This window comes from Typopeltis vanoorti, chromosome 19 (assembly GCF_054136105.1).
Source record: "Typopeltis vanoorti isolate ZY-2024b chromosome 19, IOZ_Tvanoo_1.0, whole genome shotgun sequence".
Classification (NCBI taxonomy): Eukaryota; Metazoa; Arthropoda; class Arachnida; order Uropygi; family Thelyphonidae; genus Typopeltis; species Typopeltis vanoorti.
In genome coordinates this window covers 58699032-58714352 of record NC_143567.1, presented here as the reverse complement: position 1 = coordinate 58714352, position 15321 = coordinate 58699032, and the positions used below count along the sequence as shown (strand labels likewise).

The 15321-nt window shown below is 38.1% G+C and overlaps 1 protein-coding gene across 1 annotated transcript in view; it reads left to right on the top strand.

Moving 5' to 3' along the window:
• The window catches only part of LOC150096148 (ribosomal biogenesis protein LAS1L-like), a 266535-nt gene that overhangs the window by 72844 nt on the left and 178370 nt on the right, over positions 1-15321 (top strand). Inside the window, exon 4 of the mRNA XM_090409522.1 lies at positions 5499-5568. Coding sequence (XP_090265648.1) covers positions 5499-5568 — 70 coding nt within the window. The remainder of the gene's footprint in view (positions 1-5498; positions 5569-15321) is intronic.

The following is a 15321-nucleotide window of genomic DNA, read 5'->3' as shown; positions in this document are numbered from 1 at the left end:
TAAAATTCACTTACATTGGAAATAAATTATTTAATATAAGCAGGATTTTTGTCTCATTTCAAGGCCATTTTCAATGCTTACAGTTGTAGATACAAAATATAATTAAAAATTTTAGTGTATGTTATAATACCTGATATTAAATATACAGGATTTAATATCATTCTATAACTATTACAATTCAAGAAAAATACACTGAAATTATTAATCATGCCATATTCATTTAGGGAGCATCATTCAGGGAGAATGCAGAAGAATTGGCTACAACGTTTAAAATATAAACAGGAATGAGTCACACAGTATGTATATGTAATAAATTTAGTTTAATCCTTTATCCAAGTGTAAGAAAACAAAGTTTACACTTGAAGTATCTTCAGGACTGAGGCAACTTGTGGTAAAGGTGGACCAAGCTCTCATCACTACTTGTCTTGGTATCTCCCATAATGCAAAGCTCATCTCCTTGCAGACATGTATAATGCTATGCATTAAGGGAAGGGCCACTACTCAGACTAGTTTCGACCTTTATTGAGGTCTCGTCCAGCTCCCACTCACGAGGCTCTTCCTTTAATGCATAGCATTATACATGTCCGCAAGGAGATGACCTTTGCATTATGGGAGATACCAAGACAAGTAGTGATGAGAGCTTGGTCAACCTTTACCACGAGTTGCCTCATTCCTGAAGATACTTCAGGCGCAAAATTTGTTAGCTTACACTTGGATAAAGGATTAAACTAAATTTATTATAGTCTAATCAAGTGTGTATATATTATATATGCATGACTTTTTTTCAGCTGGAACGTGTTCTGGTAAATTTTTAGGACTTTCATGGTCTCTAAACACATATTTTATAAGTATTTCAAAACTAGGACTTCCTCCATTTTAAATTCTCAGTTGTGGTCGTTCACCACTTAAATCAAGGGTCATTTTTGGTTCATCCAATCTAGTGCTGCCATCTTGTGAACCTTGAAAATCTAAGTTTTCGATTAGAAATGATAGTCGGCCAGAAGTTATGGAAGCAGACCTTCTTTGTGAACAAGCATAGAAGCAGACGTTCTCTATGCAAGTGGAGTCACACTTTTACAATGTAGATGAGTGAGGTTAACATGTTTCATATTAACCAGTTTCACCAGTTTTACGCGATGAATAGTAAAATAACACAATTTTTCTCTTCCGCTCCCACAACTAAAAAGTTAAAGCTCAAGAACAGTAAGTGTAGTGATAGTGATGGGGCAAAAACAGACCCGATGGACAGTGAAACAAAAACTGGAGGGTTAAAACATGTGGCTGCTACGGTTGCTACAACGACTACAACGAGTAAAGATGCACAAGATCTGCCCGACTGTTGGACTCTGGACCAAAAAGCTGATTTTTGCAACAAAAATGAATGACTGTTGGTGGAGAATAAAAACATTGGCTGTAAAATATGTAAGGAAGAAGTTTGGGAGTAGAAAGGAATAAGCAAGGTATGAATATTTCAAAGCCATGGGCAAATATTCAGATTTCTCATTATGGTAGGAATAAAAAAGAGCAAATGACTTCACTATGCAAAAAAACAGTTCAGCTCACATTGCTGCTGCTAAAATTATAGGATTTGCAAGAGAACGAAAACAGGAGGTAGCTTATTCAAAAGCATTTGAACATGAGAAAGAAATCACTTGTAGAATTTTCAGAACAGCAAATCAAGTTGCAAAGAAAACCCAGGCTCTCAATGACTTTGAATCAGAAATTGACCTCCAAGAATTGAATGAAAGTGACATGGGTCGAATTCTACATTCTACAAATGCTTATATGAATATGACAATCATATTGGAACTGAAATGAAAAAAATCCTTTTTAAAAAAATAATAGAGTCAAACTGTGAGATTTCTCTTTTGATTGACGAAAGCACCACTATTAGCCAGTTGTCATCATTATTATTATTATTATTATTATTTCGGGCGACTCCAGGAGTCCTTAGACTCATCGAGGGAGGCCCTAAACATCATGTCCACACAACTATGCGATTACATTCTCACAGTATCTATCATACCTTGTCTTGAACTCGTTCACCGTCATAGCACCCACAACAGACTCTGGCAGCTTATTCCACTCATTTACCACTCTAAAAGTAAAGAACCCAGCTCTAACACCCCTGCTAACCGCACTCTTGCCCACCTTCCATAGGTGTCCTCTAGTTCTCCCACCACCAGTCCTGATCTCAAAAATATCATCTGAATTAATCCTATAGAATCCCTTTAGCAATTCGAATGTCTCAATCATATCTCCCCTCCCCTGCCTATCAACTAGTTTCTGCAACCCACAAATCTTCAACTGTTCTCATATGGTTCATTCCATAGACCTGTTATCATCTTAGTCACTCGCCTCTGGATCCTCTCCACCTCCTCCCCATCAAGAAGGAACCAAGGTGACCAAATCTGGGCACAGTAGTCGAGATGAGGTCTTATCAAGGCTCGGTACGGAGGTACAATAACTTGCTTGTCTCTGCTCGTCAAGGTATTTTTCAACAACCAAGCGAGTTGATGAGCTGATTTAGCTACTTTTGCAGTGTGCCCCCTAAACTTCATCTCCCTATCCACCAACACTCCAAAGTCCCTGGCCTCATCAATCTCTTGGAGTACGGTTCCACCAATGTGGTATACTGCTGCTAATCTTTTCACCCCAAAATGCATAACCTTACATTTTGTCACATTAAATTGACATCCATTCACCTTAGCCCAGAACTCCAATCTATCTAAGTCATCCTGACATCTTCTGCATTCACTATTGCCCTAACCAACTTTGCATCATCAGCGAACAAATGAATTGTTCCACTTAGATCCTTCCCTATATCGTTAATGAACAGATTAAACAACAGTGGTCCAAGAACAGAACCCTGCAGCACACCACTAGTCACAGACCGTCTTTTGGACTCTACTCCTGAATAAACTACTCTTTGATATCTCTCCATCAACCAACCACCTATCCACCTCACCAACCCTATATCCATTCCCATATGTTGTAGTTTACGGATTAGTATTCCATGTGGTATCTTGTCAAACGCCTTTGCCAGGTCCAGCAGTATCACTGTAAACCCATTTCCCTTATCCAGTTCAGCCGTCACCTTGTTATAAAACTTGAGCAAGTTACTGAAGCATGATCTACCCTTCACAAAACCATGCTGTCCCCTGTACAGTATCTCGTTTTCATCAATCCATTCCTGTATTTTTCTCTTGACTACTTTCTCTAAGACCTTGACAACGACTCCTGATACGCTGATCGGTCGGTAATTTGCAACCGTAGTCTTGGATCCTCCTTTATGCAGTGAAACTATTTTCCCCTCTTTCCACACCTTCGGGACTAAGCCAGACCTGAGACTCAGATTAAACAACATGGTCAAGGGCACTGATAATTCTTTAGCCGCTTCACGCAAGACCCGTGCCGGTATACCATCCAATCCCACAGATGTGTTCACATTAAGGTTCTGTAATAGACTAGTCACCTCCACTTCATTCATCACTATTCCCGTATAAACTAATGGTTCCTTCATTTTTTCAATGTCACCACCTGGATGATATGCTTTTGCAAAGTGCGCGCTCAGTAACTCCACTATATCGACTGATTCAGTGACCTCCTTACCATCGTCATTCCTTAAAATCATTTTACCGTATACAGTTTTTTTCTTGCTTGCAGCATATTGAAAGAACTGTTTTGGATTCTCTTTTGCTTGCAAAGCTAGTTTCCTTTCATAATCCGCTTTTGCTTTTTTTACCACACTCGTTACCTTTCTGGCCTGCACTTTATACCGTTCGTGTGCCTGCAGGTCACCCCTTTCTTTAAATTCCCTCCACAGTTGTTTCTTTTTTTGCAGCTCAAGCTTAATGGTGTTATTCATCCATTTAACCCCTACTTGTTTTACTATTCAGACCCTAGGTATACAATCAGCCATTACCTCCTGTAAATGCTCCTTGACCACTTCCCATGCTCTATCTACGTCCAGCCCTTGCAGTTGTACATGCCATGGCACTGATCCAAGCAATCTCCTAAGCTTGTCATACTTGCCAGCACGGTAATTCCACATATACCCTGTCTTAATCGAAAATTCCACACCTTTAGCCACCTCCCAGGTCAAGACCTTATGATCACTCTCACCAATAGGTGTCAACATGGTCATATTCATTACAGTCAAATTCTCAGATGCTATTACCAGGTCAAGCACTCTCACACCCCTAGTATTTTCAGTTACATGCTGTCTCAGATAGTTATCCCTTAATAATTGAATAAAATCCTTTTCCTTCCTCACATGTGTCCTCTCCTCCTTCCAATCACTGTTACCATAGTTGAAATCCCCCATAATAATTACCCTCCTTCCACTCATTTCATCAATTTCCCTATGCATACTATCTCCACTATCTATTCCATGACCTGGTCTATAGCAGCACCCAACTGTATATTTTATTCTGCCAGTCTCAATCTCACACCAAATAGCCTCAAATGAGCTCCTTTCACTATCCTGCGATACAACTTCAATTCTCCTTGGCTGCAGTTCATCAGCTATCATCAATAATACCCCTCCCCCCATTTTATTCTCTCTGTCCCTCCTAAACACACTATAACCTACACATTCTATCCCACTAACTATATCTTCTTCCGTCAGCCATGTTTCACTAATGCCAATAACCTGTGGCCAGGAAGAGCCAATCAAGGCCAAAAATTCTTCCTTCTTGTTCCTAATACTCCTGGCATTAGTATACATGAAATGCAGTGATCCCTTAGTCCCACCCCTATATTGATACGTTATTCTAAATGACCCATTCCCATTTTTTGTCCTTCGTGCTGGCTCGGGTACATTATATACATTCTTACACTCATCCGTCTCACTGATGTCTGCATATCCATTCCCCCTCCACCTTGGTAGTTCTAGTTTCCCTGGTTTTGCACATCCATTTTCACTTCATTCAGCAACACTCTTTCCAGTCTCCACACACCAAGTCCATTCAAATGCAGGCCATCCATCTTGTATAAGTCCTTTCACCCTTCAAACTCATTCCACACGTCCACGAATTCCACACCACACCGTCTGCATAACCTACGCATAATATCATTTGCAATTATGGCCCTCCTCCTAAACTCCTCTCTGTCAAACCGTGGCAACAGACTAACCATTCTAACTCTGTCACTCTTTTTCTTTCGCTACCTTTAACAATACTTTCAAGTCCTCTCTCATAAAAAATTTATCACCTTTCAATTCATTCGTACCCGCCACAATTATTAATTCTTTCACCCTCTGTTTTTGCACTCTAATACTCTCACTTACATCCTTAAATTATGTGGGATTTAATATCCCCTTAATTTAAATAATGTTTTACATTGCCGAAATGAAGCCTATTGGCTCTTTACTTTAAATAATTACATATTAAACATAATAAATTTGTATTCCTCTACATACTATATATATATATATATATATACACATTTTTTTTTTATTTATTTATTTATTTATTTATTTTTTATAATGTTGACAGTTTTGTGAATCTAGTGACAGAGTTGGGTCAGTCAAAGTATAGCAAACCACTGTGGAAAATAGCTCAGAAGGTAAGTTTTTATTCCTAATATCTTTTAAGCAATCTGTACAGCTTAATTCAATTTCACAAATTCTATTAATAATTTCATGTACATAAAAAATTTAATCCGTCACTATCTTTAACTGCTCTTTCCCCCCCCCCCCCCTTTTTTTTTTTTTTTTTTTTTTCCCAATTGATATTGAGTACATTATTGCACATATATTCACATAGTATTCAGTGTGTGTAGGTTGGGGAGAAAACAGAAAATCTAAAACCTTATTGTTGAAATGTAATTTTATATTCATTAATACACACTAATTTGAACTTTAGAAGTGTTAACATGATTTCATCGAAGTGGTTTAGTCAAATATATAGTTTTTTTGTTGGTATAGTGCATGTGTGCGCGCACGCGCACACACACACACACATTATACTGAAATAATGCTCTGTAACAAATCATTAAAAAAGCAGACTCTGACAGCAGTGGTTTTTAAAATGCAAATAGCAGAAGCTCAAAAATTCACAATATATAGAATTTCACATTCATTTTCTAGCAGACATCAGTCAACAAAGTTGGTCTTTTACTTGAACATAAATGCATTTTGTTAATGTTTACACCATAATCTATCCAGAACAATGACTGCACTGAAGGGCTGTATTGCTGTGTGCAAAAGGTTACCATGCTTTAGATGAGAGGACAGCTCCATTGAAATGAGAATTAAATTTCAAAAATGAATAACCGAGAGTTGGAATTAATGGAATGAATATTAATACAGAGCCTCTGTAGCTCAGTCAGTATAGACGAAGCCCTTTGGTCAGAAAGACCTGGACTCAATTCCTGTCAGTGACTTAAGGAACCTTTATTTGGTCTTTTTCGACTAAATGTGAGTTAGCCAGTCTCATATGAGGTGTAAAGGGCCTTATCCTCGTATTACGGTTAGGAAATTGAATGATACTCGGAAGGGCGTGAGCTCTTAAGTGCCTGTTAAGCCACTGATGAATGAATGAATATTAATAATAAATGTGAAACTTTGAAGGATATCTTTCATAATCTAATATGTTAATTTATCCTGAGAAGTAAATTTAAAACCAAAACTGAAGTTCATTGAATGAATAACCATATTCATCCAAAATTATTCTTATAGATTGATCTGGAAAAACAGCTGAAAAGTATGATACAGGTGTTATTTCAAACATTCTGCACACTACTCATGCATGAGTGGGGTGACAATAGTTTCCATTTTGTGTCATTTGTAACCTATACTGCATAAACTTGTCTTGTGTTTTTTTTTTCTCTTTATGGTGCTCTTGTTTTGTGAAATAAGACTTCAAAATGGAGAAAGATTCTAACTTAAGTATGATATCATGTATCGTTTATAAATATTTTAACATGACATGAATTAAGTTTTTCAGACTTCATCTGTTCCATAAATTGAAAAAAATTACTCTGCAGGAAATGCTTCATTACCACTGATGAGGTTCTTTGTGAAATGATCCAACTTATCAACACATGAACAGAAAAGGTTTGCTGACAGGAATACATGATACAAGACTTACCCAAATGTTGGTAACAGTGATAAGATTATATTATATTATTTTGAAGGCCTGTAAATGTCTTTGGTTTTAACAAGAGTATGGTGTGTAGAATTTTTAAAATTACATTTGTAAACAGAAAAGAAAAAAGCTGCTATTCAAGAGACTAAAGCTAAATTTCAGTTAATACAGGAATGTTAAGACAAATTTTAAAAACTTTGATAAATATAAAAACAATAGAATGGAAGTTAGTGCTGTGGGTACGATTTTGAAAAACCTTCCTGAAGTAGCAGGAATTTGATTAAGTTGAAATTATTTACATAGAAGAAGGTGGGGTTGAAGATGGGATAATACGAGGTGTGCTAAAATGTTGTGATAATCACTATGAACGAATTCAGGTAGAACCATATAACTTATGCATTATTCTATATATTTCCCACAAAGTGTTATACACTTGTTACAATGCTACTGCATCATTTGCAATCCTTTGAGGAAAAAAGTCTTTCCTTTGTTGCACAAACCAGCCCTCAGCTTCAGATATGACTTCTTCATCTGTGGTAAATTTTATTTCTTTAAATTTTTGAATAGGAAATAGTCAGATAGGGCCAGGTTTGATAAATGGGGAGGATGAGGCAGACATTGAAAGCCCAAGTTATGTATTATCTGTTGGGTTTCATGAGCAGCAGGATCAGGTGCATTGTCCGGCAAAAGCAACACACCTCTGTTCAGTTTCCCATGGCATTTTTCCTTCAGTGCTATTGTAACACTTTTACCTTTTTTTGAGGTACTTGGTAAGGATTATGCCTTCCATATCCCAAAAGACAATGGCAAGAGCCTTCCCTGCTGACTTTTGGGTTCAGAACTTCTTTGGCCATGGAGAGCATTTGTGTCACCACTTCATTGACTGTTGTTTGGTCTCTAGGTCATAGTGATGAAGGCATGTTTTATCAACAGCCACAGTATGAGCTAAAAAATTTGCACTGATTTCTCAAAATTACCCAAAATCCATTGAGATAACAGCACGTTCTCTCCTTTGGTCGGTATTCAAATATTTGGGGATCCACTTTGCTGAGAGCTTCTGCATGTCCAGATATTGGTGAATACTGGCCCCCAACTCATTCCCTGGATATCCCCAGAGTCTTAGCAATGTTTTTGGCTGGTATTCATCTTATCATCAAGAATCATGGCATGCAGTGCATTCCATGATCCATGATGTTTTCAAGTGTGATTGCCGTAGAAGGTCTTCCTGACCTGGGAGCATCTGCCAACTGCTGGATGTGCTGGGGCACAGTCCCCTAAAGTCTCACATAAAGTTTGGTGAATCTCGGTTGTGGAGTCTTCTTGCAGCACAAAAAATTTGATTACAGCCCATACCAAAAAGAATGACCTATTACAATTTGATGAAACATGGGGATTAAAGGATTCAAAATATGTTTTTCTTGTTATATCAGTTGCTTTAATATAATTTTTGTTCTAGGCTATCAGAACTTTTTGCCTCGCCCCCCCACTCCCTTCATAGAAATTGAGAAAGCAAATGCACCTACCTATAGATCAAATATATTTTGCTTGTATCTTAATATTTTGGGCAACCTACAAACTTTTGGATCACGTAAAATTGTTTTCAACAAGTCACAAAATATGGAATTATCCCTCCTGTTTAGAAGAATAATACCAATTCACAAGGAGGACCTATTGTACACAATGGAAAGCCATAGGCCAGATAATATGATAGAAGTTATTGATAAACTGATGAAGAAATTAATTAGGATTGATATACCTTACGTGTTGTAGCATGTTCATATCAGTTCAGCAAATCTCAGCATTTTTAAAGAAGACCTTATAATGTAGATAGGTTGTGGCAGTGGCTGTGATATGATTTGCAGTGCTTTATAATTCAAAATGAAGTTTCAGATAATATAAGCCTGAAATTTAAAACATTATTATTATTGTATGGAGTCTGAAGACTCATTGTGGGAGACACAAACTATCTACACAATCTATCGTACCTCTCCTTGAACCCATTAACAGACATACTCTCACAACTGACTGGCAAAACATTCCACTCATTGTCAACTTTTCGAGCAGAAAGTTCTAGTTCTTACACCCCTACTAACCACACCTTTATTCAATTTCCAGGAATGACCTCTTGTTCTGGCCCCTCTACCCAAGTGCTGAAACATTTCCCCTGCATCAATCTTATAAAATCCTTTAAGCAACTTAAATGTTTCTATCATATCCTCTCTTTTTCTCCTATCAACCAACTTGTGCAATCCACATATCCTTAATCTATCCTCATATAGACATTGCACAGACTGTTCACCATCTTAGTCTCTCATCTATGAATCTTCTCCAACACTTCCTCATCCCCAAGAAATCCAATAGACCAGACCTGAGCACGGTAATCCATAAGCGGATATATCAAAGCCTTATACAGAGGAACAACAACCTCGTTATCTCTACTTGTTAGTGTGTTCTTCAACTGTGAAGTAATCTTATGAGCTACCTTAGCAATATGTCCTCTAAACGTTTACTTTCTTTCTACCCCCCCCCCCCCTCCCCAAATCTCTAGCTTCATCTATTTCCTGGAGTACAGTTCCATCAGTGTGGTACACAAATCTGTTTATCCCAAAATACATAACTTCATATTTAACTGACATCCGTTATCTTTTGTCCATGCTGACAGGCTATTTAAATCATTCTGCAAGCTTTCCACATTGCTTTGATTAACTTTTAACCAAAGTTATGTGGAAATTATTAAAATTAATAAAATTATTAATAATTAAATTAATAATTTTACATCATCTACAAACAACTGAATATTACTTTCAAATTATTTCCTATATTATTTATGTACAAATTAAACACTAGTGGTCCTAGCACTGAACCTTGCAGCCCACCACTAGTCACCTGCTTTCGTCTGGATTCTGCTCTTCCATATACCACTTTTTGATATCTGTTTGGCAGCCACCCTCTTATCCACATAACTAGTATCATATCTCCCCATTTGATATAATTTGCATAACAGAGTTCCCTGTTGTATTCTGTCAAATGCCTTTGCAAAACACAGTAGAATTATTGTGTAGCCATTTTTATCCAAATCAGCTGTCACTCTATTATAAAAAGGTAGTAAATTACTAAGGCATGACCGACCCTTCACGAAGCCATGTTGCCCCACATATAGTATCATATTTTATCCACCTATTCTTGAATTCTCTTTGACCAATTTTGACAGTACTTTTACTGCTTTGCCTGAGATACTGATTGGTCTATAATTTCCTACTACAGTTCTTAGAATCTTCTTTATGCAAGGGAATTATTTTGCCCTCCTTCCACTCCCTTGGAACTCTACAAGAGCTGAGACTTAAAGAGCCCAGTCAGAGGCATTGCCAGTTCCCTTACACATTCTTGCAGCATCCAAGCTGATATCCCATCTTATCCTACAGCTGTATTTACATTGAGATTCTGCAGTATCATAAGAACCTCGAATTTATCCACCTCCGTTTCCACATCAGTCTGTCACATATGTCATGGCTGTAACCTCACTTGAATGATATACCCTTGCAGAGTGGTCACTCAGTAACTCAACTAATTTATCTGCTTCTGCCACCTCATGACCATCAGCACTCATTAATCTTCCATAGTCATTCTTCCTCTTACTTGCCACATAACAAAAGAACTCTTTGGGATTTCCTTTAGCCTGCTTGGCTAATTTCTTCTCGTAATTTGATTTTACCATCTTTACCATGCAGTTACCTTTCTTGCCTGACCTGTGTACTGTTCATGAGTTTGCTAGTCACCTTTCTCCTTATATACCCTCCATAGCATTTCTTCTTCTGCAGCTCATGCTTAATGATAATACTCATCCATCAAACTCCTACCTTATTAGTCCTTCTTACCTTAGATATACAATTTAATATTGCATCCTCTAGATGCCCTTTAACTATCTCCCATGCACTAGTAACATCATTCCCTTGCAGTTTTTTTTTTTTTTTTTTCTTTTTTTTTGCCATGGCAAAAAAAAAATTCAAGCTTTTTCCTAAGCTTGTCATAATCATCTGCCTTATAGTTCCACATATATCCCTTCTTGAGCAGGATATTGCACATTTTGCAACTCCCAAGTCAAGATCGTGGTGATCACTTTCACCATTCAGAGGCAATATAGTAATTTTGGTTATGGATAACTCTTCCGATCCTATGACAAGGTCCATTACTTCTTGCACCCCTCCATCACATGCTGCCTCAAGTAATTATCTCTTAGTAGGAGTATAAATTCTATTCCCTTCCTTCCATGTAATCTTTCTTCTTTTAAGTCTATATCCATAGTTGAATTTCCCCATAATAATCACTTACCCTGCACTCATTATACTAATTTGCCAATGTATGTGTTCCAGATCATCCCTGGAACTCTCAGACATATGCCAACAACCAACTGTATGTTTTGTCTTACTGGCTTTGATCTTCCACCAGACTGTTTCAAATGAACAATCACTCTCCTATCCTGTGGGCATGGGACTAGAAAGAAGAAAGGAATTTGTTGATGTGTTTCTTGGAAACCTAAGATTATAATCATTAGATTAAGCAGTGTGGGGAATATTTCAAAAGAGTAGAGATATAGGAAACAAAAGCAAAGGATGTGTTCTCTGTTTGGTCTCATGGCCCAGACACGTTAAACTCCTTCCTCAGTCATCTCAATAGTCTACATCCAAGAATCCAGTTCACTATGGAAAAGGAAAAGAACAATTGTTTACCCTTCCTTAGACACCTTAGTCACATGCCTGCCTAATGATACACTTACCTTCACCGTATACAGAAAACTCACACACACGGGCAGATACATTCACAAACTCTCCCACCACCACCCCTTTCAACAATATGGCATTATTAAAACTCTTACCAAGAGAGCCCACAATCTTTGTTCCAGTGGAACCGCCCTCACTACTGAGCTTAACCACATACACAGCACTTTCCTCTCCAATGGCTACAGCGATCACAGTATCAAAAAAAAATCAACTCCTCCCCCATTCCCCATCCTTCTCGTCAACAAGATTTTAAAAATGCCATCACCATACCCTACATCCGTGGCACATCCGAAAAAATAGCCAAGATACTAAAACAGTACAACCTACACACAGCATATAAGCGCCACCGCAAACTTGCTACCCTTATCCATTCTACGAAAGCTCAGCTCCCTCCTCTCTCTCTGCCTGGAGTTTACAAAGTACCTTGTTTCTGTAAGCTGGCATACTTTGGACAGACAGGCAGATCAGCATCCATCCGTCTAGAGCAACACAAGTCTTACATCTTCAAACACAACTATGGCCATTCAGGCTTGGCTGACCATGTTTTGGACACCACCCACAGGGTATCATGGAAGAAAACCACCATGCTCCACCACAGCAAATTCAAGAAAGAGAGACTTTTCTTAGAAGCAGCAGCAGCAGCTCTCAAAAACCAGCCAAATCTCAATAAATACGGTTGCATTAAGCTTCCGAAGATTTGGGAAACACTCATCACCAGAGTTCCCACCTTACATTCCAGGCCACCTACTACTGCCCTTAGAGGGCGCTCTACCTAGATAGGACTTTAGTGTCACCCACGTGGTTGGGCTTAGTATTGTTTGTTGTTTGTGTATATGTTACATTAATTGTTTTTGTAATCCCCGTAGACATCCTAGTGACTAGGACGAAATATAGGAAGTATTAAATTCTATTTTAATTCTTTGTGAGTGTTGTAAAAAAATCCATTAAACCTCCAACATGATTTATAATTTATTATACATATTTAGTACCTATCCCAGTGCATGGAAGCAATATCATTCCAAAAAAAAAAAGGGTGATAGAAGTCTACTGTCAAACTACTGACCAATTGTCATTACTTCTGTCCTTTCCAAAATAATGGAAAAAATCATCTAAATCATGGGCCTCTATTCAGTAGCCAACTAAATAGTTGGCTACTGAATAGAGGCCCATGAATTAATCAGCAACCACCAGTACAGATTCCTCCATTCAAGATCCACATGACCTTGCAGCTTACATTATCCACCCTTGGATATGTACTGTGGAAAGATTTGGAGAAATTTGTGCTGTCACCCTTGACATTTCCTAAGCTTTTTTTGAGGTCTACTAAACAAATTCTCATCTTTGGTGTGCCTGCCATTCTCTGTAATTGGGTAGCAACTTTCTCTCTCTCTCTCTGGTTGTTCTCTCAGGTCATGGTAGATGGTTCCCTCTTTTCAAGCTACACCACAATGCTGGCATGCCTCAAGGCCCTTTCCTATCACCTACTCTCTTTCTCCAATACATAAATGATGTTCTCACAATAACCACTAACCCCATCAACATCTTTGCAGATGATAGTACTCTCCACTCATCCCACTTATTTGACAGACCATGTAATACTCTGACATCCCAGGCTACAAGATCATCTACAACTAGTGCCTTAAACATTAATCTACATACTATCCTCCAGTGGGCCGAGGAAAACTTTGTTATGTTCAATGCCACCAAAACACAGTCTTGCCTTTTATCACACAAAAGCGATCCCAGTTGACCTACCCTCAGTAATACACAAATCTCCAGACAAGATCAGATCTCTATGCTTGGGCTAACGTTTACTTCCAGTCTTTCCTGACATAAACACATCACATCAATACCCTCCTCAACATCCAAGAAACTAGGCATTCTCTTTCATTCAAAAGGCTATTTTACACCCAATCAGCTCCTAACTATATACAAATCCATCCATGCTTAGAATACTGCTCATGTTTGGGATGGTGCACCTAAAACGTTCCTTAAAATCCCTTGATACTGTCCAGAGACATGGAATTAGGCTCATAGATGATCCCTTTTTTACAGACTCACTTCAGCCTCTATTTCACAAATGCAGTGTTTCAGCACTGTGCCTGTTCTACAGGTACTTCCATGGTCACTGCTTCAGTGAATTGGCGACCATCATTCCTGCAATTTCTGTTGCAGCTGTTAATACAAGAGCTGCAGTTACCCAGCATCCCTTTACTATGCAACTGTAAACACACTGAACCTGTTTCTATTCATATTGTTTTATTCTGTTCACTTCTGTCTTCTGGAACAGCCTTCCTCAAAAAGTATTCCTAAATAACTACAACTTCATCATCATCATCACAAACCGTGGGCTCACTGCCTGTTGGTGTCCTATGCTTCCTTCATTGTCTTCTTTCACCTTTCTTTGTCCAGTGACAGTGTCAAAGTTTCTGTACATCCATTTCACACCAGTCCTTTATGTTGTCTATCATTCTCTGTATGGTCTACCTATTCTGTTTACACCATCCATAATACCAAACATGAATGTCTTTATCTTCTGGTCTTCACTCATTCTGCAGATGTGTCCAAATAATTGCAGCTTCCATTTTGTAATCTTATGCATTAGATTCTCCTTCGGTTGTATCTTCTGATAGAGCTCTTCATTTGTGATTTTCTGAACCCATCCTATTAGAATCTTCCTGTAACAAGTTCCTTCAAATGCCAAAATTCTTTTTCTTGATTCCTTATTTATTACCCACGTATTAACTACAACTTGCAACTTTTCAAATATCAATAAGCTCTATCTCAGTCTGGGGGTGCTGACAGCAGCACCACATCGGTGCCGACAAGAGGTCCCTTGACCACTTGTGTATGGAATCAGTATTATATCAAATTAATAAATATATATATATATATATATATATATAAAAGACAAGAATTGAAGTCAAAAACTGATGCAAAGAGGTTATCTTTGCTTTAGGAGATGCTACTATTCTATCATCTGGAGGTAAATGCAGTGGAAATGTGGAAGGACATTAGTTGTGCTATAGTGTAAACTGTATGAGTGGCTGGAGTTTTTGACTGGAACCATTGGATGTTTGCTGATTTGGTTTGGACTTCTTTGACATATTTGTTTGAGAACCAGGGCTTAGTTAAGGGGCAAGGATTTTGAGTGAAATGAGGAATGAAAATACTCATTCTAGTAAGAATAATTTCTCTTATTGAATCAGAGCAGGTGCTAGAATCAGATGAGTGGAAACAGTAATCAGTCCATATCATAGAAATCCCAAAGATCATCCCAGTTGACACTGTTGTAGCGGCACAAGACAAGAGGCTGAGAATAGCTGGGAGAAGAATAATCTAGAAAAGGGCATGGACAAGGTTATAGTTAGATGTGTCAAGAGGAGAGCTAACATGTATTGTATATTTGGAGAGAAAGAGAGCTGGTTAAGAAATGGTCCATGATATTGGGA